General features: G+C 39.5%; 1 protein-coding gene across 5 annotated transcripts in view; it reads left to right on the forward strand.

The window, feature by feature from the left end:
* pak4 (p21 protein (Cdc42/Rac)-activated kinase 4) overlaps positions 1–27143 on the forward strand; it is a 30172-nt gene continuing 3029 nt past the window's right edge. The window contains exons 1-10 of one of the 5 annotated variants that reach the window (XM_067507625.1): positions 1–143; positions 18111–18347; positions 18422–18651; positions 18847–19054; positions 19712–19945; positions 20484–20942; positions 21506–21639; positions 22096–22222; positions 26673–26798; positions 26876–27010. In XM_067507625.1, coding sequence (XP_067363726.1) covers positions 18147–18347; positions 18422–18651; positions 18847–19054; positions 19712–19945; positions 20484–20942; positions 21506–21639; positions 22096–22222; positions 26673–26798; positions 26876–27010 — 1854 coding nt within the window. In that variant the 5' untranslated portion in view covers positions 1–143; positions 18111–18146. Of the gene's footprint in view, positions 144–8174; positions 8509–16412; positions 17087–18110; positions 18348–18421; positions 18652–18846; positions 19055–19711; positions 19946–20483; positions 20943–21505; positions 21640–22095; positions 22223–26672; positions 26799–26875; positions 27011–27143 lie in introns of those variants that run through there. The other 4 variants (XM_067507628.1, XM_067507629.1, XM_067507626.1 and 1 more) reach the window with 4 other exon arrangements.

Here is a 27143-nt window from a genome sequence, read left to right on the forward strand (position 1 = left end):
CAACATGGCGTCGGGAAAGTGAGACTTCGGCTAATGTCACACAGTTTACTCAAAGTTGGGGCTTCTGTTCTTTTAAATAGAGGAACGTTTATTTCCATACGGTGGCGGCAGCAGAAAAGGATTTTCTCACAGTATCTACCCGAGTAAGTACATTTGGTTCTTGTAATCGTAGTTAAAGCGTGTTGTGCACGAGCTTGTGGCGCGTCTCTGCTCCCTGTTTAGTTGCTAACCGTGGCTAACGTTAGCTGCTCTCCAGTCTGGCCAGTCTGTGTTTGAGGACACCACAGTTCTCTCCATCGATCTGGTCTGTGTGTCTTTTTTGTTGAATACCTTACAGTCATATAAAAAAACGGTTGTTGTGAAGTTGTAGTACAAGGGCTCGATGACTCACCTGGGAAAGTTGAACACTTAAAGCTCCATCTCTGGACACTGAGTATTACCAAGGCTAGTTTTCGTAGGAGCTGTTTCTTTCCAAAAAAAAAAAAAACCAAACCCGAACCTGGATGGACAACTTAACAGCCAAAGGCGGGTTCGTCTTACCTGTCTGCCAGCTGTAGGTTATTTAAAAACCGAGTCAGTTCAGCTTCATTAGTGATGCAGTGCATGTTTACGTTTAATCACAACTATTCTGAACTTTTATCTAAACCTGCGAAGCAGAAATTGGATCGTCTGTGTCGGCCTTCCATTGACCGAATGACTAACAGGATAACGGGGTTTTTAACTGTGGTCAGCTGAGCTGTGATTCATTCGTGGTGCCAGTACTGAAGTTGCAGTGTTCTCCTGGGGACTGGCCACATAATGGGAACAGTAGGTTTAGAAAATAGTATAGTGGTCATTTGTTTAGTTTTTTTAATTTCAGGTTAAACATCGGTTATTAAAAAAAACTGACACCCACTTAACTGGCTGTTAAAAGTATCTGTAGTACTATGGAATGTGGAAGTTAACAGAGCTTACTATCTGGGACAGACTTGATTAATAAGGACATATCATTGCTTCAGCCAACGCAAAGACTTGATCGATCACACTCAGATTTGTTGGAACAAATAACTATGTTCAAACATACAGTTCTACTCCTCCAGTTAGTTGACTGTAAATAGTGCAATGATCCCATGATGGTGGAACGAGCTACCAAACTCTGCACGCTCAGCAGACTCTCTCCCAATTTTCAAAAAACTGCTGAAAACAGAACTCTTCCGCATCTTCCTATGCACTTAAATCTCTTTCTCTCTCTCTAAAAAACAAATCCTTTCTGCTCTTTCTCGCACTTGCATCTCGCGAACTGTGAACACTTTTCTGATGGGACTTTGCTTTGATGTTTTCTCCTTGACTTAGATTTTTGGTGCCTCTTACCTCACTTGTAAGTCGCTTTGGATAAAAGCGTCTGCTAAATGACTAAATGTAAATGTAGTGCACATTCTTCACCTAAGAGGAGAAATATCCTTAATAAAGACAATTCAAATACTTTATCTAGAAACACACATATACGTCATGGCATGATATTATTTTAAATGTTTATGTTTCGTGCAACATGGTAAGCGTGGAACCTGTTTCTTTAAGTCCTTAGAAAAGAATATGTGTGATATTTAGGTCGGCACTTTGAGGTGTGCAGTAATTATCACATCGTTGTCGCCAAGATAAACATGGTTCAGGTCTGTGATTTATGTTTTGGCCTTAAACCAACGTGGCCTCATCTCATTTTCTTCCTCATGCTTTTTCATCACCTGGCAAATGTAACTGTGTGTTACACCTGAGACTTACTGAGTAAGACATTTTATCTGTGTTACCTACTCAGCAAGGTTGTGTGCTTTTTGCTAGGCACACTACACATTCCTGGAATGCCAGAGCTATATGGAGGGGTCACTCTTCTCTCACATACACCCCATACCACAGTAGTGAACACTCTTATCAAATCCAACCCCCAACTTCACACCATGCTATGCAGGTTTTTTAGAGAGGAAAACTCTATCAGGAAGCAACTGGGAGTCGGGTTGGGAAATCACCTACAGCCACAGGTCGGAAGACAAAAGAAGCATTTGTAGATCAACAAACTATCCTTATCTACTACTGATTGTGCATGTTACTGTGAAATTTGCAGCTATGTTAGGGACTGTGAGCAACAATGTCTCTTAGAGATGGAATTGGTTGGCTTATTTTATTGACTCTTACATAAATTAAATAAGCAGCATCATCCTAAAGTGTAGTGACGTCGTAGTAGCTGTCAGAAATGCCAGAGTGTTGGCCCAGGACACTGCTCCACAGTTCAGTTAAAAAACAAACAAACAACTTAACCATAAAGCTGTCAAAAACGCTTAACGTGGTTTAACAAAGACAGTGAAGACTTTTAAATAAGCCAAATTTTACATTTCCTATTGCATGTCTCTGTGTACTTCTTTCTTTTTTATTTCTCCACAAGGTTGTCATGGGATAAAATCATAATATACCTCCCAAAAGATATGAACACATGCGATTACACAAGAGTTGCATGTTTTTATTTTTTACAAAAGAAAAGTTAGGTGGCCCTGGCAATGTTGGATGGAGGCTATCAGTTTCTCAGGCTTTATCAACTGTGGATGTTTAACTCTAATTATGTGAATTGCAACAGACTTTATTTTCTACTTAATAAACCTCTCAGCTGTTGTCTGCTGAATTTTGTCAAAACAACCCAGTTTTTGAAATATGGTTATCCAAAGTGAATAATATTGCATAACTGAAATTCAATGATACAATTGAGCTATATGTTGGACAAAGGGGGTGATATGTTGAACAGTTGAACAACAGCACACATCTCGAAGTTAAAAATACCCATCAGAGGTTTAGTGTTTTCATCCTTCCCCATTAGAAACCCAGGTTTCAGGCATTTATGGCACATCACAGTAGGCAAGTCACGAAAGCAGACACTATCGAGAGCTGTAGCTGACTGTTGATAGACATGTGTCAACAAGGGCTGAAGCTGATGGCAGGAGGGATGTTGTTGTTGGTTTGATGTGAGTTGACCTGAGAGTTCAATGAAGAGAGATGCAAACACAGCTGCTGTTTAGGCATCTTCTGTGATTGCCAGAAAGCTTTCTTATTGACTGGTTATACAGCATGAGTCATTTCAACACATTTGTCTTGGTCATTTATAATTCGTCTGGCTGTTAAATCACATGAACATGTAAGTAATTCAGTGATCATCAGTTTTTTATGATTTGTATTTGTGGCTGCAGTTTTGTCCCATTTTGTTCTTTCCTCGTTGTGTACTTGCTAATTTAGTTTATGCTGTAGTGGATAACCAAGCAGAAAAATTTTCTTCTGGTATCAGGTTTTACAAAGACAGAAAAAACATAGCATTGCCTTAAAAATTAAAGGGGGGATGGCCTGTGTGTGTGAGATAAATGGAGTCGAGTGATATGGATGACAGTTAAGAGAAAGAAGGAGATTTCAGTTTTTATCAGATTATCAGTTTGCACCGGGTAGTTAGGTCTGGGTCTCTGTGGGGAGCAGAGAGAATGACGGGGGAGGGAGCTCAACCAACACTGGGCCAAATTCACCTAAACGACTAGGTGCAAGAGAGAACAGCAGTGGAGCTCAGAAAGTAAAAACTCCACCTCATATCAGAGGAATGATGGAGAAAAAAGCAGGAGTGTGAATGTTCAGTGTTTCTCACTGTGTTTTATTTATTATCTGCTTAAGTCGTTTTTTAAATTCATTTTTTGTCTAGAGACCATTCATACTAAAATGCTGTTTCTGAGGAAACAACAGAAAGAAGCCACAGTTGCTCACTGACTTATTAAAAATGATCCATGACATTGCCTGATCCATTCAGCCCCTCAAAAAAACTCTGTCTGGAGACAGAGGATCAAGCCATGGCTGACTGGGAATGGATTAAATAAGCCCTGGGTGGGGAAAAGTGAGGGCAGAAGAAAAACAAAAAACATGCTAAGCATCGTGACAGACCCTGGGTTTTGATTCTTCCCTGGAACTGGGATTAAGGCCCAGGTTTATTGCCTTAAGGAAATAAAATCCTCTTTGGAATGACTGCAGCAGCAAATGTCAACACAGCCCTCTAGACCACCACCCTTTTTCAAGCCAACATCACTTTTTGTGTTTAACTACAGACCACAATATTAACTCCTATAAAGCAAAGCAAACCCAACACAGTTCTCCAAAATAAATGGCTCCAGAAAAATACAGTGTTTCACATTAAGTAGGGTACAGCTGTTTATTGTGTGACTTGCATAATTGTACCTGCTATGTTGATATTCAGCAGTTTGAAGTTCAGTGTCTCTGAGAATTAGATAAATAATACATGCATAAAATGCCAATAGTCAACTAGGTTTCAAGATTTCTGTCATTTTTAGAACCCAGCATGTGACTATGGACATTCATTGTTAGTTAATGGAGACGTCATCTTTTGGTAATTATTATTTTATTTATTAGCCAAGAAATACATACAACTCTTTGCTAATCAGCTTTTTATTTGTAAACTGCCCGGAACAGGGAATATAAGATATATTTAATTGACTGATTGAAAACAATGTTCATATTAACCTGTAATGAAAATAATTTTGCAGCTTTAAAGACCACTGCATATCAACCAGTGGAGCTTTATGTAATAGTACTTCTTGCTCACCCTGAACCATATTGTTCCTGTGTGTGTGTTTCTTTGAATAGTGTGAGGAGTTTTCTTCTTGTGTTAGCTTGTACACTTGCTTTAATTTGAGCTGAAAAATCAAGCTTGGGCCTGCACCAAGCACAATACAAAGGGAAAAGAGGGTTCTGGATGCTGGCCGCCTTTCACTTCATGTGTACTAGAGTTGTAAAGCTAGAGAATGTCATTATGTCACAGTGGGAGGCGGAACAAGGGGGAAAACGGATTGTCTTTCTTTTAGTTTTTGTTTTTAGCATTCCCATAACACTGGAATAGTCTTGATGACACATGCATTATTCTTGTTGCTCTGTTTGTAGGTTAAATAGTCCGTTTTTTCCCTCAGGAGCCTACATTTAAGCAGGTGGATCAATTATCATTTACCAATTTAAGGGACTGTTACAAACTATTAACCCATTATTTAACCAAGACCAACACGGAACTTCAGCAGGCACTGCTGAATATAACTGGAATGTTTTTAACATCAAATTGTCCAGTGTTCATTCTCCAGTTTTCTTGCCTGACGTTTACAGGCAGAGATATTTACAATCTGATCTGTTTCTTACCATTTCACTCTACTCTAAACAACATTTACTACCCTGCTGTATTAGAACTTCTTGCAGACAGTAAAGCTGAGACCAGATGATGGAACGATGACTGGGTCCACTAATGACAGGGGAGGTTGAAATGATGTTTGTCTTCTTTGGAATAACATCACCTCATTGCCTCCATTTTCAATAACATGCCATCACTGTGTAATGATGGTGCTACTCTGAATGTAACACCGACTTGTGTTTTGCACTATGTTCTGATATTTAACATCACACTAACATAGTACGACAGTAAGCAGTAAACAAATACAGCTTTCCTATTCAGGGTCGATAGATGTTTGGGCTGTGTTATTACATTCTATATATTAAATTGTGCGGGAATATCTTTATTGTTATTGTGCCCCAAAAGTTTAAATGAGGAGCAAGCTTGCACCTAAACATCACCTCAGTGCTGCATAAACTTCAAGGTGCTCCTGTCTCGTTGCAAGTATTTTTGTATGTTTGCTGCTGAAAATAATTGACACGTCCTGTGCAGTTAACCACACCTTCCTGCACTTTGGAATACTTTAAAGATTGTACAATAGTAGCCTACATTTATGGGACACCAACTTTATGATAGGATTGGCTGAATAGATTATCAGGTGTAGTTAAGCACAGTAGAATATGACTTTGATGCCATATTTTACATTTAAAATGATAGATTATTATTATTAGCATATATTGTTATGTATGGATTTAAGATTATTTGTATATTCAGATGAAATATTAAGGGTTTTACCAACAGTAATTGCTGCACTTGTTGCTTGCGTGTTTACGCGTGTTGCCTGCATCTCTGTGCATTTGAAGTAGGACAAAACATCTTGTGATTTTCTGATGCCATTCTTGTTTATGTATTGGTTGTGTCCCAGATCTGTCTTTTTAAATGTTTTTTGGTGTATTTGTGAGACCTGCAGTATACTATCCTATTCAATCCTGATGTTGTAGGTACCTCATGAACACCTTCCTGTGACGTTTATAAACTTATTTCTGTGTATGAGTTAGTAAGCCCAGAGCTAGCAAAGGTCTGAAGGGGGTGTTCCCTGTGTGTGTGTATATGTGTGTGCTGGAGTTTGTGTAATTTACCTCGTGTGTGCTCTACATAGCGCTCTCAACCGTTTTTATCATTGACCTTTCCACATTCCACAACCTGCCTCTGGAAATCAGCCGTCATGGGCTGCAACACTGCGTGTTTTCTTTGAACTCGGCCTTGGGATTGGCAGGTTTGTGTGTGTGTGTTTCTGTCTCTGATACGTTGAGTGGACCTGTTCCTCATGTATTTTTACCCTCAAAGAAATGCTCGTAAGCCTTTTCCTCATTGAAGCTGGCACCATGTAGTTTGTCAGATAGTAGTTGATAGATAATGAAACAAGCTGACGTGTTTCACGATATACACAGCTGGGTGCAATAAAGAACTTATCTTTTAAATGTATCAGATGTGTTTATCTTTTTAGAAAACCAATCACGATAAGCAAAGAAGTAGAAAAATAGATGTGTGAAATTATTGTTAGTGGTCAATACAATAAATATCTTTCAATCCCTCTGAAAAAAGTGTTTATATGCCTGTTTTAATTTGCTGGGTGTTAAAACCGTTAATGCATATGTGCTGTTTTGACTGGCAACACTCCTTACACCATGATCAATAAAGCAGGACACAAAGACAAAAATCAATTCCCTTTCCCCAACAAGCAGCTGTTAAGTAAGTGATGGAATCGGCAATGCTGACATAGTTCCTTGGCTAGTGGAGCCCAAAGTTCTGTTGCAATTATAACGATGTGCTTTGTCATTCAGCCTTGACTTGGTGTTTTTGAATCTTTGGTGATGGATCTGTTAATATTAGCAGACAGTTGTGGCATTTCACAGGTGGCTGCCTTGATCAGCTATAAATACCAATCATTTAAGCCGTACTGCCAATGTCTGTTATGCCAATTTGAGATATACTGTCATGTGACAAAAGCTAAAAATGACTTTCATCTTTGAAAATAATATCCATCTATGTCCTTTTCGTTAACGTCATGCACCTGAAAATGCAACAAATAAGAATGTTTAGTCATCCATTCCTGGCTCACTTGATGTTTCATAGAGTAAATAATACCTCAGTCAATGCAAATATTGACTTAACATTTGAATTTAGGGTATTCCAGGGGCTGTTTATTGAAGCTTTTATATAAAATTATATAGCCATCCATTATCTTTAACCGCTTACCTTGTTCGGGGATGTGGGGTGCTGGACCCCATTTCAGCTGTAACCGGGCTGGGTACAGCCTGGACAGGTCGCCAGTCTTTATTATTTAATGATCAACTGACAATGAAGTTGTCGCCAGTCACCATTCTTGGAAAAAGTGGCTAAATGGGTCTAAAAAGTTACTATATCTAGTGATACTGTTGCTAAGTTGGCCACACTCTTCTGCAGTCACATAAAACGGCTCATGTGATCACTCATGTCGCTAAGGTGCTGATCTTCATCAACAACTGACAGAAACCTCAGATAAGTGGTGGTAGCTGCCCTTGTTTAGTTTGTCTTTGCTTTTAAATTACACCGGGAGAAAACATGAAATTCTATATTTTTTATTAAATGATCTTAAAGAGAGCTATAGACAATGGGCATTTTAAATTTGATGTTATATTGACCTTTTATTCCATCCTGATTTCACATACAATTTTATTCTAAAGCCTTGCAAAGTTACTCAAGAACCAAAGTATGTCTTTCATTAAGAAGCTGAATTTGAGAACATTCATAGGACCCCTGACTTGAACTTAGCTACCGCGTTTAAGTACATTTCAAACGTGTGAGGACAGATTCAATATGTGTGATCGAAAGGAAGTACTAAGGTAGACGGGGAAGTGTGTTTTATTCCTAACTTTAATAAACGGGCCGTGATGCCGCTAATAAATTCATGATAACCTCCTTCTCTCTCGCGCTCTGTCTCCCTCGGTGACGTCATGATACTGGGCCGCGCTTTGCTGAAACCATAGGAATGCGACACACTTTGGATTTACAGCGCAGAGCTACAACACTCGTGTGTCCTGTTTTTGTGTGTTTATGTTTTTTTACCGCACACGTTCGTTTTCCGTAACCGTGACCGTTTCGCTGTTTTTTTTTTTATGAAGATTTAACGACGCTTCCGACGGTGGAACTGAGTTTAATTTCTTCGCGGAAGCAACTTTGTTGCTTTAGGGAGTCAGTGTGTGTGTGTGTGCGCGCGCGTGTTTATCTCGCCCTCATCTGCCAATCCGACATGAGATCAGGTGGACAGTGTGTTGCTGTTGGCTAAAAGAGCACCTGGAGTTCAAGTGAGTATCCCCCGCAATAAATTGGTAGTTTTCCACAGACGTTTACAGCTGTATTGTATTTTAAGTGCTACCTTCGTCGTGTGTAAAGCAAGTTAACTAGAGTTGTGAGTTACAGCTTGCTGCTCTGTTTCTCGGTTAATCTGGAGCCACAAAAACAAACTTCGATTGTTCAAACCCCACAGCATGGATTAACTGTGAGTCAGAAAAAAGCATAATAACTTTATTGTTTGCCTTGTATGAATGGGGATAGCCAGCAACCAAGTAGCAAAAAAAAAGGGGGGTGGGGGGTATGTGTTTCACACACACAGCCCTGCTGGAAAGCTAGGATCTGACTGTCTTTCAACTCTTCTCCCATCTTCTCTGCCCAACTCTTGCCATTCAAACCTCTTACTGACTGTTCAATATTTGGGGCTCTCAAGACAGCTGCTAGTCTCCACTTGTCCCTGTAATCTGTCTATCTTTGCACAAGTGCTGGCGACACTTGGAGAGGAGAACAGATTTAGGTTTACTGTGAACTGGTGTCTTTGAGTTTAAATTCATCAGGAAGTTGGGTGTTTGTGTGCTTATGTACAGGAAGTTAGTCTCATACATTTTATCATTATAGTTATTTAACATAAGGGAGTAGTTTTGACTTCCTAATGTGCCATAAGCATATAGAGGAGAACATTGCCTGTACTCTATAATTTGTCTGCTTGATAATATTTGTTAGTTGAAGCTTGGATGAATAAAGAACAATCTATAGTTTAGACATTTGTAAGGTATAGTTGGAATTGTAGAATGTAAGATTGGCTTTACATGTCTGATTTTGGATCCAATATAAAGTTGGGAAATTATAGAAATCTGTCAAGTTTCACAAGCAATTTTTCAATGAAGCAATGAATGTACAAACTACTTAGGTACTATAAAGTGTTTTACAAAGCTAAATGTGAATGTTCTTTTAAAAAAAAAAAACAATTTATGTATTAATAACACCAGAAACTTTATTGATCCCAAACAGGGGAATTTAAATGTCAAAGCGGCAGCAGAAATATGAAGAACATTTGCTTGTATTATCATAAACACACAGTTTAATCTTATATATTGAGATCCAGTAGACAGTGTGTATGCCTGAGAAAGGGAAGCACAAAGCAGTAGAAGCTCCAAGAATTGGGCAACAATTGCTCCATCATTTAAAATATTAAATAGCTGGTCCAGTCAAGTTATTCAAAAATATTCATAAAATATTGTAGTGCTCTGTATTTTATGGTAGCACCACTGATATTTCAGGTCACCTCAAGGACTGTAATCGCACTGACATGCATTTATGTATATTCCACAATATAAACTATAGTTCATATTTGAAGACACACACACACACACACACACACATACACACACACACACACACAGAGTAGTTGTCATGAGTGTGTTGGTTTCAGACTGGTCCTTCCAGATTTTGTACTGGTCTTTCCAGACTATTCAATTATAAGCACTCCTTCAGAATGTAAATATCAAACACATTTCATATTTTACCTCTTCAGTTATGAGGGGAGACGCTCATATGCCATTATGTCTGAATGTCCAACACAGTGATAATAAATGATAGTCAAAAAATATCCAGGTTCTAGCATAGTGAAACATGGCCCTAACATCTATGGTGTGGACAAAATTTAAGAGGCAGGACTCTGGATGTGGATCTGGATCATCTGTAAGTGTATGATCTGTTTTTACCTAGGTGTCCTTCTGTGTTTATTGTGCTTTAATGAAATGTGTTTTGCCTCCTGTTACACGTGAGATTCCAAAACCTTAACCTAAAATGGCTATCAGCTGTTCAATGCCATTTCACATCTTGGGCACTTCTTCAACTCGTTTTACACATGTTTATCTTAACTAGCTCATTGACTATAATAACCGTCCTACTCTGTGTTATGGTGAAGCTGAGACAGTTAAACCAGCACACTGCTGATAGCTAATACTGTATTCAGTAGCTCCAAGGTCACACTGTGTAGTGTGTTTGCACAGCGCTTTATAAATATGGGAAACAGTGAGAGAGATGGTGGGTACTGAGAGAAAGGGCTATTATCGCCCCTGATTCAGCACCAGCAAGCTAATGTAAGAGCACCTCAGAAACAATGGAAACGTCAATACTGCTGTCTGTTTTTTGGTATCTCACTTTTTAAATCTTTTTCAATTTCTCTCTGTTCTGACTCATTGATGGGTTTATGCTAATCTAATACTAATGTGTTGTTATTTCTTTGATGATCCTATGAAGTGGTGTTCATCAAAGTAAAACTAAGCAAAATCAAGTATCAGTAATTGCTGCCTGACAGGTATTTGTAATGCATTTTGACTTGGCTGGTAACTTTGTACTACCAGTCACATTGGCAGTTTACCAGCCATCATTTCGAGGCTCTTGCCTCAACTTTTGATGTGTTCAGTTGTAAAACTTTTGAATTCATCATTCCTTGTGGCCCTGTATGAAAACAAGAGGGTTTCTATGCATTAATTAAACTCCCCCAAGATCCAAGAACATCTGTTTAGCATTAGACAAGGACCTAGTTAGCAACTGTTAAGCCACACTATATAATTTCTTTTGATAATTTTTTTCCCCACTGGAAATATGCTCCAGAATGTATGTTCTTATTGAGAGGTGCAGTCATTGCCTTCTGTGACCGAGACATATTGAGCAACACTGGGAGCGATGCCATGGGAGTTACCTGATAAATATGTTGTCAACATACCCCTTCATTCATATAATAATTCTGCTGCATGTGCTCCACACATGGACTCCGGAAAAAAATACAGACTTTGTACTAAGGGGCTCCCAGGATAAAGTCCGGATAATCTCACTCAGACATTTGCATTCTCACAGATCACAATGGATAAAGTCCAGAGAACTTCATTATTCAGGATTCATTGAGTTCCTGTAGTGCTGGGTAGAGTTTAGCCTTTACAAGAAGCAGTGATATAGAATAAAATAACACAGAAACAAAATCAAATAGTTAAAACCTACAAGATCGGTCAACTAAAATCCTTTCTAAGATAAGAGTGTCTTCAGCTGCTTTTTGAAACAATCAACTGATTCAGCCATACGCAGTCACAGTGCGTTCTAGAGTCTGGGGGCTACAGCCGAGTTTTCAAACGGGTCTTGAGAACCATCAGGATGATCTGACTTGAGGAACGTAGAGTACGCTTTGGTCAGGGATGCACTTAGGAGCCTGTTCGTGTAGTGCTACAATTTAGCCGAAGATTTTAAAATCAATTCTAGATTTAACAGGCAACCAGTGTATTTAAAATGGTATGAGCTGTTGTAGAGGTTCCTGTAAAGGGCCTCGCTGCAGCAATTCGAACAATCTGAAGTCTATTTAAAGTTGACTTATTACAACAAGTTAAAAACAGAATTACAATATTCAAGGCGAGAAGACATAACAGCATGAATAATCACTTCCACATCGGGTTTTGATAACATTTTCCTCAGCAGCAAAACTAAAAATTACTTTTTTAAAGAAATGAATGATGTAAATGCATAATGATGTTACTGTGGCTACGTGTAACAGAAACATCGATTCTGTTGCAGTTTGACAGTCTCAGCAACTACAGCAACGTTAATAGAGACCTTGTTTTTTGTTACTTGGCTTGAGCTGATCCTAGATTATTTGTCATTTTTTCTGGCCTGCCTTTTCCCTTTGCCCATTACTATTGTAGTTCTCTTTCTCAATTTTACAATTTACGGCATCACTTAAAATCATTTGTGGGAAAAAAACTGAACTGAATGTAGTTGTATGGAATAAATGCTTTGTAAATGTCAGCAATGAATTTAATTTCTCAAGGAATTGTTTTAGCCCTTGATAGATTTTGCTTTTTGTCATGGGTTTGGTGTAATAAGCTAACAGGCTCCAAACCTTCTCTGGAATGAATCATCTGGTGACATGATAATTTATTTTGGTTTTTGGAAGTGTGCTTACATTGGCTCTCTCAACTGCTAAGTGTTGTTAATTTCTTCTTAAGTAGAGAGTTATGCAAGTTATGTCTCAGTGAAGCAACAGACAGAAAACCGTGAAGGGATACAAGCTCAATTTGTTTGTTACAGTGTTGGCCATGTTCTGGACTACTTTACAATGAGAGGTGTCTACAGAGGCGTATAAGGATTAATAAGAGAATCCTTAGTGTTAAGAGGAGTGTTTTACAAGCTCCAGGAATAGGAACAGGATAAATTCCTCATATAAATAAGAGACACAGCATACATCAATCCATCTGTTATCTTAACCACTTAACCTGTTTAGGGTTGCAGGGGGCCTGGAGTCTATCCCAGGACAAGTCATCAGCCTTTTTTAAGGGACAACACAGAGTCATACACAGACAACCATTCATACCCACATTCACACCTCAGCAAGCTAGATTCACCAATTAACCTAAAATGCATGTGTTCACTGTTTTATTTTTTATTTTTTTATCATGCAGTTTATGTGGTTTGTTGAGATTATATGTTGCTCCAAAGTAATTGTTTACATAGTCTGTAATTTAGTTTGCTACATTTGTGTATTCTGGGAAGTGTGTCTTGTGTTTTTCTGTTGTTATGGGACTGAGTCTTGTTAAGCCTGTTGCATATTAGAGGATTGTTAAATCTTAACTGATTTTAAAATCGTGGGAGACCAAAGACGGCTTTAATCGATATATAATATTTCAATCTCAAGAATCCGCGCACTAGAAGAATTGTGTCAAGTGCCAAAACCACATAACTGGTGTTTAAACCAAATGTGCTTTCACGGACTCGCGATCTTACAGAATAGATGAGTGCAGCCTGTCATGGTCAACTAGCATGTCTGGTGTGTGCTGTTTTATACTAAGAAACAAAAGTGCACAAAAAAACAAGTGGATGCAATCTCTCATGTTCCAGCGCTTGTTCTTACCTTTAAAGTCTATTTGAGATCAAGGAGACTCAGAGCCTGTGGGGAGCATTGAGATTGTGTGTTTAGCCCCCACACTATAGGATTATTTGGGCAGATAATCTAACAAGCTAACCTAACATGACTTGAGATTTTTAAAGGGTAAATCTAGGGTGCCTCTGTTTGCAAGAGGCCACTTGACACACCTGTTGGTGAAACTCATGGCTGTGAAACCAAACAACTGTTCCACTCTAAAGAAGGCCAAGGCATTTGTGCTTCCCCAGAAGCAAATCAAGTTGCAAGCTGTGCTCCTGTGCACAGTACTGATATATCACTACACATGTGTTTTAGGTTTAGAGCTGTATCTGGTGATCAATAAACAGAAACAAAGTGTGTGATTCCTGACAAAATCAATACCCTTATAAATTTGGATCTGGTTCCTGTTCATACTCTGCTGTATCATTACAGCTAAAAAGTAATGATGTGATTAATGGTGTCTTTCCAAGTCCAGACCACCCATGTACAACACTGGAATCATGCTGGAGGACAGCAGCTTCATCCAGAGCTCATCAGCCTGGATCTGGCCCACTGACCGGACAGGCTTTCTCACTGTTCAGCCAGGCATACACATGTGGCAGTCGAGCAATGAGAGAGAGGGGTGGGGTGGGGGAGAAACAAAGGAGAAGGGGGGAAGACTAGTAAAGCGGGGGGTGGACAGATAAATTGGGGGAATTATAAATATAGAGAGCTAGATTAAGGGTGGCATGGGTAGATTAAGTGAGACATGATGATGGAAGAGTAAGGGAGGGGAAACTGCAGAAAAGCTATAACTACAGTGACTGTGTACATGGAGAGTTCTGCTGTATGATAGGAGGGGCCCTTTTATGCTTCCTGGTTTACTCTGTGTGGTGCATTAACTGGAGTGGGTGGAAGAGTGCAGTAGTAAAGCTGTTATACTGTTTTAACTTCAGGTCAAGAGACATTATATGCAGTACTCAATTTATATTTAAACTTGTGATCAGTGAGTGCGCTGTCATTTTTGAAACCTTCTCTGTCGGCTTGTATCATAAAACATGTAACAATAATGTTCAGTAAATACACACGTAGGAAAATATTTAAAACTTACAGGAACAGTTTATTTTATGTAACATTTACACATGACACTTCAGTTGACGTGGCACCTTAACAGGTCCTAAAAGTCTTTAACTGAGCATTCAGGAATCTGTAATCATCCCAGTGGAAGGGAGTTTAGTTTGGGCCACAGACCATAATTCACGAGTAAGCTCATGTCTTTTCTGTGTGCACCACTGGACTTTTTTATTATCATTATTATTATTATTTTATCTGAATGTTTTTATTTTTGAATGTAATGAAAAAATCCAAACATATTGTAGTGATCAGGAGGATCCCACACCTGTTGGTTACATACTCCTGACACTTTCTCACACAGTGGTTTCTGTTTTATGGTGATCAGGATACAGAGTGGGGATGGGGACATTGAGCCCCCTGTGGCTGCCTGACCTCGGGGTGACTATACACCTGCTGCAGCTGTATATAGCTTGTCTAGACCATATGCCTGGAGGTCACATGTTCCTTCAACACCTGTGTGACTCTGTAAATGTCAGTGATTGGCTGGTACATGTGGGAAAGTAGAATTACAAATGTATTTGTGTATGTGTGATTCTTTTACTGTGTAATTAATTTCCATTTTATACAAAACCAAAAGTTTTCATAATCCTCAGGCATGAATGATAAACATGGTATTAAATGCACTTCTTCACAATGTCCCATTTTAATAGTGTGCTTGGCTGAATGGGTGGTATCCAAACCTGTAGTCTTGCTTGTATAATTTTCTGTTATTTTCCTGTGCTTTCATTTTTGTGAACTCCACTGAATTACATGTCCAGATATAAAGCTTTCCATCTCCACCCACATGTTTATGTTTCGTACTATAGTCTTTCTTTTTTGTGCTTGCTATCTATTTACTTGCTTATAAAGACCTTTATCAAATCAAGCCACCTCAGAGCTGTTCTGTGTTTTTCGCTATGACACTTCGCCGTCATTTCAATGAGTCTGTGTAGTTTCTCAGCTCTGAGCCGTGGCAGTAAAATCCTGTCTTTCCCCCACAGCCTTTTAAGTCAGACTTTTAGATATAGCTAGCTGTAGTAAAACGCCCAGCATTTGAAAGCCACCATACTCCATGATTCGCAGCCAGACCGCTGTCTGTGAATATGCAGCCCTCAGTGTCTTTCTCAATCCCCACATGACAGTTTTTGTAGTGATTTGTGGTTTGTTGAAGCTCCCTATGCCATAAGAAGTTCTAACTAAAGTTATTACGGCATGTTTAATAATGGGTAGCATACACTTACTGGTTTATCTTATTGTACTCTATAGGCATAATGGAAACTTTTTTTATGTACCATCTCCATCCTCATTAATATCATTGTTTCTTAAGACAGAACCAGTTCTCATCTGTATTGTGGAGTTGCATTGATTGATAGTATTGCTGCCTCGGTCGAACACTAATGATAGGCTTCTGCAGTGATTTACTCAACTTTTCCCTCTTGTCACCAAACTCATTATGGCTGTAAAGAGGAATTTATCACCAATGTTGTAACCTTGCTGTTATGAGATCATTTTGCTAAAAGCAACAAAATCCACAGTGTGTAGTTGGGTGAGGTTGAAGCCTGTTTTTTCATGGAAATAATGTGCATTAACTGTCTAATCGTAAAGTGGACCCAAGTACAGTCTGCTACTGCATGAATTAACTTTTCCTTTATGATTTCCATTGTCTGTCAAACACAAAACATAATAAACAGTTGATGGGTGAGTATGTTTGGTAAGTGGAAAAAGTTGTAAAACCTAGGATAGCAGCACTAATACAAAGTCTTTCACAAGCAAAACTGGTAATTTAGCTGTGATATAAACACACCGCATTTGAGGATATGAAGAGGTTTCTTTTTCAATCACTGTTTGATGTGTTCTTTGTCTTTTGCAACTTTGTATGACCCCATAAATCCACAAACTGTTGTTAGTGGACTGGTTCAGGATGTTTTGTACAGAGCTACTTGTTTTGCACTCAAAAATATATAAAAAATATTCCATATGTATCTGCAGTTGTGCAAATGTGATTGTCCGTGTTTTTAATGTACCTAAATGTCTTTGTCTTATTTGACCCAGAGTTGTGTTGTTTCACGTCTGTGCTGCCTTGTTGGCTGGGAACCTCACTGTTCTCCCTGTTTTCCTGGGCGGGTGCTGCTACACTTCAAACACTCCTGCTGTGAAAGGCTTTATTAACACTGCAGACTGTGAGCCCAGAAACATGACTCATGCCCTCTTACTTACGACCCGCCCAGTTTGCCCTCACTCAGCTCACCCGCCCTCCATCCTTCTGTCCTTTTAATCCTCACATCTTCACTCCTTTTTACTGCCTTGTTTTTTAATTTCCCTTGTTTTTTGTTCTTTGCAAGAGCAAATGGACTTAGGTGGACATGGTGTTTTGTTTTTTTTATAAAGTCAAGACAGAATCTACAGACCAGTTTCCCCACCACTCCTTCTGCCCCCCTCTGCTGAACTGTCCAGCAGGGCCTGTTTCTGCTTCTAACACTGATCACTAACAAACCTCTGTTTGACTACTGGGCACGTCTCTTTTGATACCCACTGACAAAGCAGCAAGGTTGAGAAGAAGACAATTTCAACCTAAGCCAAAAGTGGTGAGAAGTGCTTCAGACGATGTTTTTGCACCTTTTTATTTCAGCCGGCTGCAGTAGGAGCAGATTTCAGGGATATTACTGATAACCGAAGACTTCTATGATGATGCACATTCATGTAATTGATTGATCAAATGAACAGCTGAATTTGAGAGTGCTGTGCTGAACATTTTAATGTTGAAACTAAAGCCAGCAGGTCTGTCCTGCTACCATTTACCAGACTAAGCACAAGTACTTACAATTGAGTATGTGCTGATACCAAGTACCAATAACTGTTGTGCTTATAGTATGACCTGCTGAACAGCAAAACCCTCATCAGTGCACTGAATATTTTGACCACACTGGCAGAGACTGCTAGTCTACAATGTAGTAGGAAAACATCAGTGTTCAAGCCGCTGTATATCTTTCTCAGATGTTGTCAGTCTTAAATATTAAACATTTAGATTTGTCTTGAAATATTAGAATGACTTAGCAACTTGATTTTAAGACTTGAGCAGAGTTTGCAGCTGCTTTGCTTTTGTCATTGTCACTGATCTTAAAACATCTCCAAAGCAAAGGCATTGAGTCTAATGCAGCTGTCCACAGAGTGTCAATGGACTTGTTACAGGTGACAAGGGAATCATCCCCCTTCAGGATGGCTAGGTTGTTTACATCTATTAAGAAATAGTATAGAAGAGCAATTTTACTGATATAATCTTAAGTGTTTAGAGTGATGCTGAGAACTTGTTGTTGATTACCTTCAGCTAAGGGTCTTACCTGGTTTAATGCTGCAAAGCCACAAGTACTTAGTGATCTGGAATAAGCCAGTTGGGTGGTAATTTATTTGCTGGAAAATACAAACAAAAAGAAGCATTTTAAAAATGTAGATATAGGTTTTGTGAATAGGGACTCTGAAGTAGCCTGTCTGCAAGCTTGTGGGAATTCATGTTTATTATGTTTTACATACAGTATGTCAGTTCTACATTTGCATTTTTATTTTCAGTCTTTCCTACTAACCTTTCCTGTCTTTTCTCCTTCCTACCTGCAGTTCTGATGCTAGGCTGCATTTGCCTCAGCCGCCATCATGTTCACCAAAAAGAAGAAGTCTCGTATCCAGATCTCCGCTCCATCTAATTTTGAGCATCGCGTACATACAGACTTTGATGAGGAGGAACAGAAGTTTGTCGGCTTGCCGCGGCAATGGCAGTCACTCATCGAAGACACTGCCAAAAGGCCCAAACCCTTCATCGATGTAAATGTCATCACTACTGTAGAGCCACGCAAGGTGGGATGAGTGTAAATTCTATTAACAGATAGTAGATTTCTAAGACGCAGATGTGACAGCACATTTAAAAACAGCCTGTTTTTATTCAGAATATTGTGCGGGGCAACAAGATGGCAGTGGACGGATCTCTGACGTGGCTGTTGGATGAGTTTGACACCATGTCTGTGACACGGTCCAACTCCCTGCGACGAGGCAGTCCTCCCATTCAGCCTCGGAGGGACTCTAGCTCTTCAGGAGGAGGAGGAGGGCAGGAGAACGGAGATCCTCATCACAGACACTACTCACACTCGGACAAACAAGAAAGGCAAGCAATTAAATTTTAAGATTTTTAAACATTCGGTTATTGTATATTTATGCTTCTGCTTGTGCCTTGAGTGTACAGGTGTTTGGATGCTGCACATGTTGGTGAAAAAACATAGCAGAGATTTTGCCAGTACAAGCCTGTGAACTGTTCCACAACCAATATGTGGGCTTATCCATTCCTTGCTTCGCATTTCAGAGACCGAACAAGACCAGACCACCAGACTGGGGGTGATCCTCGGCAGGCTCAGCGAGCAGTCCATCCTCCCCAGAGAGATGAGGGAGTCCATGGTCGGCCCCAACAGCAGCCAAGAGGCCAGGAGCCCAGCAGAGCACACAGGGACCGACCAGACTCAGGCCCACCCCCTCCCCCTCACAGAGACAGAGAACATCGAGACCGGGGCAAGGTAGGGACTAAGAATTAAGCGTGCTGATGACAGCTAATTAATCATTCCTAATATCATATTCTACTGTAGCTTGTATAAGCATTTGTTATGCTCCTGCTTATACAGTTAACATTCCAGCTCTGCAGACAGGTTATTTTTCCTAAGGCAGCCAGAGCACAATGTAGACATTGAACTGCTGTACTCTTAAGCAGAGCAAATCACACTAAAATGTATGATGTAATTGTACAAAGTGATCAAGAAATGTGCTGAATATCAATTTAAAAATTCAAAAACATCAGAGAATGTCAATCAGAAGGTTTGAATTTACAGTATAGTTTTGCATGGATGCATATTTTTACCAAATAGTTATTAATAGGGGAAGAAGGTTATAGTAAGGAAAACTTGTGATATAATTTTAAGTTTTTTATTTAGACAACCACAGAGAATAACAAGCAGAATTTAATGTTTATGCTTATTATTCAAGGTACTGAAAGACTATATTAGACTATTAGTAATGTAACTATGTAACTATGCTTAATTTGGGACTGTGGTTGTTAATTTTGAGCCTTATTCTATTCTTATTCTACAGCCTTATTCTATCCATTCCTTTCTTGTTGTTTTGTTCGTTAAACATCCCTCTAGCCCCTGCATCTCTTACCCCATTCTGCATCTTTTCAGGAACATGTGGGTCAAAGGGATCAATCAGGTGATCACAGGCCAAAGTCTAGCTACGTAGTACGAGATGGTAGCCCTCAGTCTCCCAGGGACAAGAGGCCTCTCTCTGGGCCGAATATCCGGACCCCAAACCTGCCGGTCACAGAGGGAGTGATAAAAACTACCCAACAGGGCACACGGCCATTCAACACCTACCCACGAACAGACAGCGAAGGTGGACGCAGTCCTACAGGGCAGGTAGGCAGGCAAAAGGAGAGGAGAGTAGCCCAGAAAGAAAAGAAGGTGGAGCCATTGGCTAATGGATGATAGCAGTTATGTCTTTATTCTCCCCCCCCCCACCCCTCCAGGACAAATTTAGCCACATCCATCCTGGTTCTCTCCTGTGAAAGCTGTTAGTTGTTTCATGACGATGTCAGCAGTTTTTCGACAACAGAGCTACTTTGCACCAAACTGATTTGCAGAATCAAGTAATGACAAGAAAATTAAAACTCTTTTGGGTTTTGTTTTTGAGATGTAGTGTATTTTCCTATAATTTTCCCCTTATCATGTACACTGCTGTAACTGTACTACTTTCTTGCAGTTAAAGGAAATTTCAGATATAAGTGGACAGCATAGTAATTGCATTAGACAAAGACAGACCTGGCAGTTTACTAACGGATTTCCCTGATATATTCAGGAAATATTCAATAGGAAGGGTTATTCATAAACAACTTATTGCTGTTCCAACCTCCAAACCTGCTGTTTTATTATACCTATTTTATATTACTCCTTCCAGCAGGTGCGACACCATGAATCCTCTCCTCAAAATGGCCCCTCCAGTGGCTCCACCCGAGGTTCCTCTAGCTCCAAGCCCCCTCTCAGCCACCCACACCCCCATCACACTTCCCACCCCAGCTTAACCCCTGAGGCGACCCAACATCCACACACCCCTCACCCCAAGGTTCCAGCACCACGGCCTCCAGTGCCCTCTGGGCCACCGACATCAGGCGCTCCACCACAGGGCCACTCACCTCAGAGGGAGCCCCAGAGGGTTTCACATGAGCAGTTCAGAGCGGCACTACAGATGGTGGTGGATCCTGGTGATCCAAGGACCTACCTGGATCACTACATTAAAATAGGGGAGGGGTCCACAGGGATTGTGTGCATTGCTACAGTAAAGACTACAGGGAAACTGGTTGCCGTGAAGAAGATGGACCTGAGGAAGCAACAGCGCAGAGAACTCCTGTTTAATGAAGTAAGAATAGTTAATGCCACACTTTTATCAAACCCATTGAATTAAAGCTGAAAGTCTTGACATAGTTCACATCTTGAGTGTTTAACTTCAAATTTAGTGTGGTCGTGTACAGAGGCCAAATGCTAATAAACATATCATTGTTCAGATATTTACGAGCCTGACTGTAGAGTTCACTCCTAAAGAATGCACAGCACCAAAACGAGTGATAAAAACCTGTCTCCGCTTCTGTAGCCTTTAGCCAAAAATGACTCAGGCATATCTCATAGAACAGGTCCAACCTGCTGTCAGTTCTAATAAGATGTTTGAAATGAATTCATGGGTCACATTAGCTGCTAATTGACACTTCACATTTTAGACATTTGAATCAAATTATCGGTAATTAAACATGACTTCCCTTTGTCAGACACTTTTATAGTTGTTCACTGATGCAGCTTTGACCTTGTGGATACATTATACACCATACATGTCTCTTTACTGCTAAGGTCAATTTGCCATTTTTTTTTATTCTAAATAGTAATGATGTATACCCTTTCTGAGTCCATGTGTTTCTATGGCAACTGCAGGTGGTAATCATGCGGGACTACCACCATGAAAATGTGGTGGAGATGTACAACAGTTACCTAGTGGGAGATGAACTGTGGGTCGTCATGGAGTTCCTGGAGGGAGGTGCTCTCACTGACATTGTAACGCATACCAGGTGAGAGAGAGGAAGACATTTAGATGTGGTATTAACTTATTTCAACTTTTAAGGATTTGGCTGTGGTGGCTGTGTAAAGTGAATACCTGCATGTGATTTAAACCTTTTAATTTCTGCTCCTTTTTTCTTCCTGTCAAGTCCTTTTCTTTCCATAAGGGGGCAGTGCTACATAGTGTTTCTTACAGAGATGGTACTTCACAGTGGACTGTACCATCTCACAGCAGCAAGCAATGCATTGATTGTATGACAGATTTTGCAACTTTTTTGCAAACTTGGAAACAGACTTGCTGTTAAAGAAAGTATTTTATTTAAATATGTGGGTGTCACATGTCGTCATTGTGGCTAAATACTAAAAAAAAAAACAGGTAGTATAAATGTGTGGCTAAATACTAAAAAATAAAACAGGTAGTATAAAATCCAAAGTGATATATCACTGGTGTTTCTTTCTCTCTTCAGGATGAATGAGGAACAGATTGCTACAGTGTGTCTGTCTGTCCTGAAGGCGCTGTCTGTCCTCCATATACAGGGTGTGATTCACAGAGACATTAAAAGTGACTCCATCCTCCTCACGCATGATGGCCGAGTATGTACCACACTCTACTTAAGTAGTCTTTGCATATCTTTTTTAAACAAAAAGCATAGAGCATGAATAAGATGAGTTAAAGCTTGAAAACTGATCTATAGATTTTTGTTTCTTTACTTTAAACCCTTTTTTTAAAGTTTGCAGTGCAGAACCAGTGAATTTGTTTGTGACCTCTCGAGTCCCAAGCAAAGAGTGTGTGTGTTTTACATAAGATTAATTAAGCGATTAATGTAGGAGGAACAGCAGCAGATGTGCTTTTTATGTCAAACCACAACACTGTGGCTGCGGCAGCATTTTATATAAAAAAAAAATAAGGCAGAGTCAGCCATTTTCACATTATATTTCCGCTATAATAGGACAAGCAGAGGTGTCATTAAATACATTAATTATGCTTCTGTTTCAAGTTTCTGTAAGTCATCCCAGCATGTACAATACCAGGACAGAGTACTGGCACTCCTATTTTTATGTATTAATCATAAAGATTGACCTTAGTTATTATGTTTACCACCCACATCCGTGTTTTTCCTTCTATGGCTTTACGTGTGCACATGATGGACAGAAGTTCTCCTCGCACACTCCTGCTCAGAGTTTGTCTCACAGGACGCACAAAGTCAGTGCAGCACTGCCGCCACTTAGAATATGTGACCCACTTTTATGAGACTAAAAAGAAAGCGTTGGCAGAAAAGAGGAACCAAAATGCTTCTGTTAACCACGACTGTAGAACTGAGGCAGATGCCAAATCACTTCCTGCCTGTTGACAGGCAAGTTTCTGCTTTCTACAGAAAATGAAACCAATATGGTCACTGAGCAGTACCAGGGGAAAAAGAGAAGCCAGCTTTACAGTCAATAAACGCATACATAGTCTGTTACTTGTAAGCTTTTAGAATAAGTTTTAATTTCCAAATGAAAGATAAAATGCACAGGGTGTTAGATTTTGCTGTGTACTGTTCCCTGTTTGAAATGTGTGTGTGTTTTTTCATAAGACAGGGTTTCAGAATTTTTGGACAAAGCTGATGCTGAATGTTTAGGACGCATCCTGCTAAACGTTGCATGTGTCCACCTTGGGCACGTCATGAAGATGACCCATATCTAAATGATTAGGCGTAGGAGGACAAACTAAGTAATGTCGAGTCCTGCATGCAATTTCCTATTACTGATTTACTCACCTTCAGTCAGCAAGTGCATATGCAGACACAGGTGATGCCATAACATGTTATTGTTGTAGGTTCGCTGTGGGTAGCAATCATTAAACCCCATTTTCTAATTATACTTGTTCATTCATTACCAGTTGGGTTTGTCTTTCACTCAGATCATGCCATGAATAGTGTAAATGATCTTAGCTGCCATTAGACTTAATGATAAAGTGGTAAATAGTCGCTTATATAGCGCTTTTATCCAAAGCGCTTTACAATGTTGATTCCCATTCACACACACACCAATGGTGGTGGCTGCCATGCAAGGTGCTCACCTGACCCACCAGGAGCCACTTTAGGTTCCGTGTCTTGCCCAAGGACACTTCGACATGTAGCCAGGAGGGGGGATTGAACCACTGACCCTGTGGTCCATGGTCAACTGCCTTACCCACATTTAGTTCGTTCAATTGTTTTAAAAATAATTTAATGTGTGGTTGTGTTGTAATTACTGTCCTGTGCCTGCAACAAGTGCACTTTATGTGCTTGTCACACATTTGATGCAAAGATGAGCTAATGTGTAAACCACAGGCCCCTTGAAGACAGCTGATGAGTGAGTGTGCTTTGATGTCTTTAAACTGTGGTTTCAACAGTCGTCTTGGCCCCTTGCAGTATGCACGGCCAGCAGGGCTCCACAGTCACACATAAGTTGTTCTACATTTCTGTGCTCTATGAGGCAGAGAAGGCACCTGCAGGCAATGCTGCTAATCTTCCTGCTAATGAGTTTCTAAGAGGACACTCTGTTTCATTCTGCTTTGTGATCTCAGTAGAGTGGTTTAAAGTAATAAAGTATTGTTTGACTATTTTCGATGATCTATTATTGGTGTGAATTGCTTTTTACAGGTTTGGTTTTGCATGTCACATTAACAGGTTTATTTTTTAACCGATTTAAAATATGTCATTTTAGTAGCAGACATGGTGTCATTTTATATTTATAAGGCTGCACAATTTGGTTGACAAGCACAGGGCCGAATGTTATGCAACATCATTTAAAAATAAACAATAATTCCATTGTCTGTTTAATTCTAAATGTTTGAAGTCTTCACACTGCTCATACCATTTTATTTGTGCTTATTTGTGATTTGTCTCCTTTTTTGAGCATCTAGAGTAAAATAAAGATTTTTTTTTCATTATATAATGTTGCATGATATTGCACAATGGACAATAAGCTATTGCAATTGTTATTCATCAGAAATGTTTTAAAATTCATTTCTTTTTAGTTGAAAAAGGGGATGCAAACATTTGCACCATTATAATTTTCACTATTTTACTATAACTGTTGTGTTATACACTCCTTGACCATTTTTGTTACTTGTGATGATGAATGAACATTAGTTCTAGCTGAGTGTGCATTGTTAAATATGTTAGGTTCAGGGTCAGGTTTGCATCACTTTATATTGAACTGGCATTTCGCAGTTTGATTCTGAAAGACCTGTAAGTGGTCACTGTTGGCAGGAAGGACTGTGGTGTTTTGCTGTCAGGCTGATTTTGTTATGTTGCTTGTGGTTAAGCCTGGCAAGGGAAGCAGACTCTGTCATGCCTGAAGCGCTTCTCGTCAGTGGGGCAGTGTGTTTGGTGTGTCTAAATGCAAATGTGGGTGGTGCCCAGTTGTGTGAGAAAATGTTGGACTCCGTCATGCTAAATGGTTTCTGGTCTACTGTTTATTTATTGAAGCAAAGAGATTATCCATCAACAACTGGGCCTGTGTAGGAAAATAATAAGTTTGGTATCTACCAAACCTAAATACAAATTGGGTTTAGCTGCACTTAAAATACCTTAGTCTGAATACTGCCATCCCTGTTCATTCTACACATTACTTACATAAAACCTATATGATGGTGGTTAAAGGGTCTGCATGCAACATTCACACACACTGCCAGGGATTGAGAATCCAAAGAACCTTAATCAGAATCATTACCTCAAAGCGAAATGCTTGCACAGTAATATCTTCAACTCAGCCAGAAAACAAGTGGACACGACTCCACTAAAGACACTGTTAAAAGAAAGGTCACTGATAAAAGGGGGGGCATTTGAGAACCTCTGCTAAATGGCACTAACTTAAACACCTAAACACATTTTTGATTCTGGGCAGATGAGAGAGTGCAGCTGATTGTTACATCTGGTATAACCCAAACATAGAATTCTAATATGAGAACATCACCCAAAGGGTTGTTGGTAGTTTTTTATTTTTTTTATATATTTTTTTAATTTGGCTTAAAATGAGGTGGGGGGTACCACTGATCATGTGCACATGTAACGTGCTTTAGGTTGTAAAAACATGTTAAATCAAGCTGCTTTCACAAACAAATTGTAAGAGAACAAAATTTAAGTAAATTCATTACATCACATTTACCTATTTTGTGGACTGTTAAGTCGACTGCACTGCAGCTTTAACTGGATTCAGTGTTTTGTCCATTTCTCCTACAACTTGCACTTCTCAATATTAGGTAGCAACCACTGATGAAATACATCTTATTCACCACGTAGACAGACCTCATAGTAGCAGAGGATATCAAATTTTAATCAGCCTTAAGGTACCTATTGAAAAGAGAATTATAAACCTCCCTGATATTTAACTGTAGTATGAAATATCAGAGTATATGTATATGTTAACAGCCCACTGACTTTATGACATTTACCAGACTGATCTGATTTTTTTATTTAATTTTTTTTTATTATCATAATAAATCTTTACCTGGGAGATTAAGAAACTGATGTGAGATCAGCTCATGGCTTTACTAGAGAAGTGTTCTTACTCTGCTTGAGTTAGAACTACAGAAAGACTCTTTCATTTCTCTTTCTGAGCCATCTGAAGACAGCGCTTGACCCACTGAGCAACATCAAACTCTGGTTCTCTGTCTAGATACCCAGCCATGCACAGAATTTCTCAGAAAGAGGACTGTCATGGCTGGGGGCTGACTACCATAACTATTGAAGCATAAGAAGCTGTGCCCCAGATATTCAAATATAATGTTTATTTTTATGCAGCTGAAAGATTTTGTGTCAAATGTATTGTGCAGAAAGTATTAAACTCTATACTGTCAGATCACTTGTGCTGCATTTTCAGATATTTAAAATATATAAATATACTGGCTACAGTGTTCTATTTTTTCATCACAAAACCTTGTGTGATGAACATCTGTGTTATGATTATGTTGTGTACTTTATGTGAAAAGTTACGGTAACATTCCTGTAACTTAATTTTGTTTGTTTGTTTCCTGTCTTCAGTTTTCACTTCCATGTCTTTTGTCTGTCTCCAGGTGAAGCTATCAGACTTTGGTTTTTGTGCCCAAGTCTCTAAGGAAGTGCAAAGAAGGAAGTCCCTAGTGGGAACGCCATACTGGATGGCACCAGAGCTCATATCTAGACTTCCTTATGGACCAGAGGTAACTCAGGATCCTACTAAACATTTAAACAAGCATGTTTCTTACACTTGTTAACTCTATGTTCTCACTGTTTCCAGGTGGACATTTGGTCTCTGGGTATCATGGTCATAGAGATGGTTGATGGGGAGCCACCGTATTTCAACGAGCCACCGCTAAAAGCCATGAAGATGATTCGAGACAACTTGCCTCCAAAACTGAAAAACCTACACAAGGTACAACAGAAATTGCCATTAGCAAATGTCAGGGATGCACATCTGGATCTTGTGTTACCTGCAGATGTTATCATCGCTGTTGGCTAAAACAGTAATATCAAATGCAATAAATTTCTCTGTTTGATATAACATT

The sequence above is a fragment of the Channa argus genome, chromosome 6, assembly GCF_033026475.1.
Source record: "Channa argus isolate prfri chromosome 6, Channa argus male v1.0, whole genome shotgun sequence".
Lineage (NCBI taxonomy): Eukaryota > Metazoa > Chordata > Actinopteri > Anabantiformes > Channidae > Channa > Channa argus.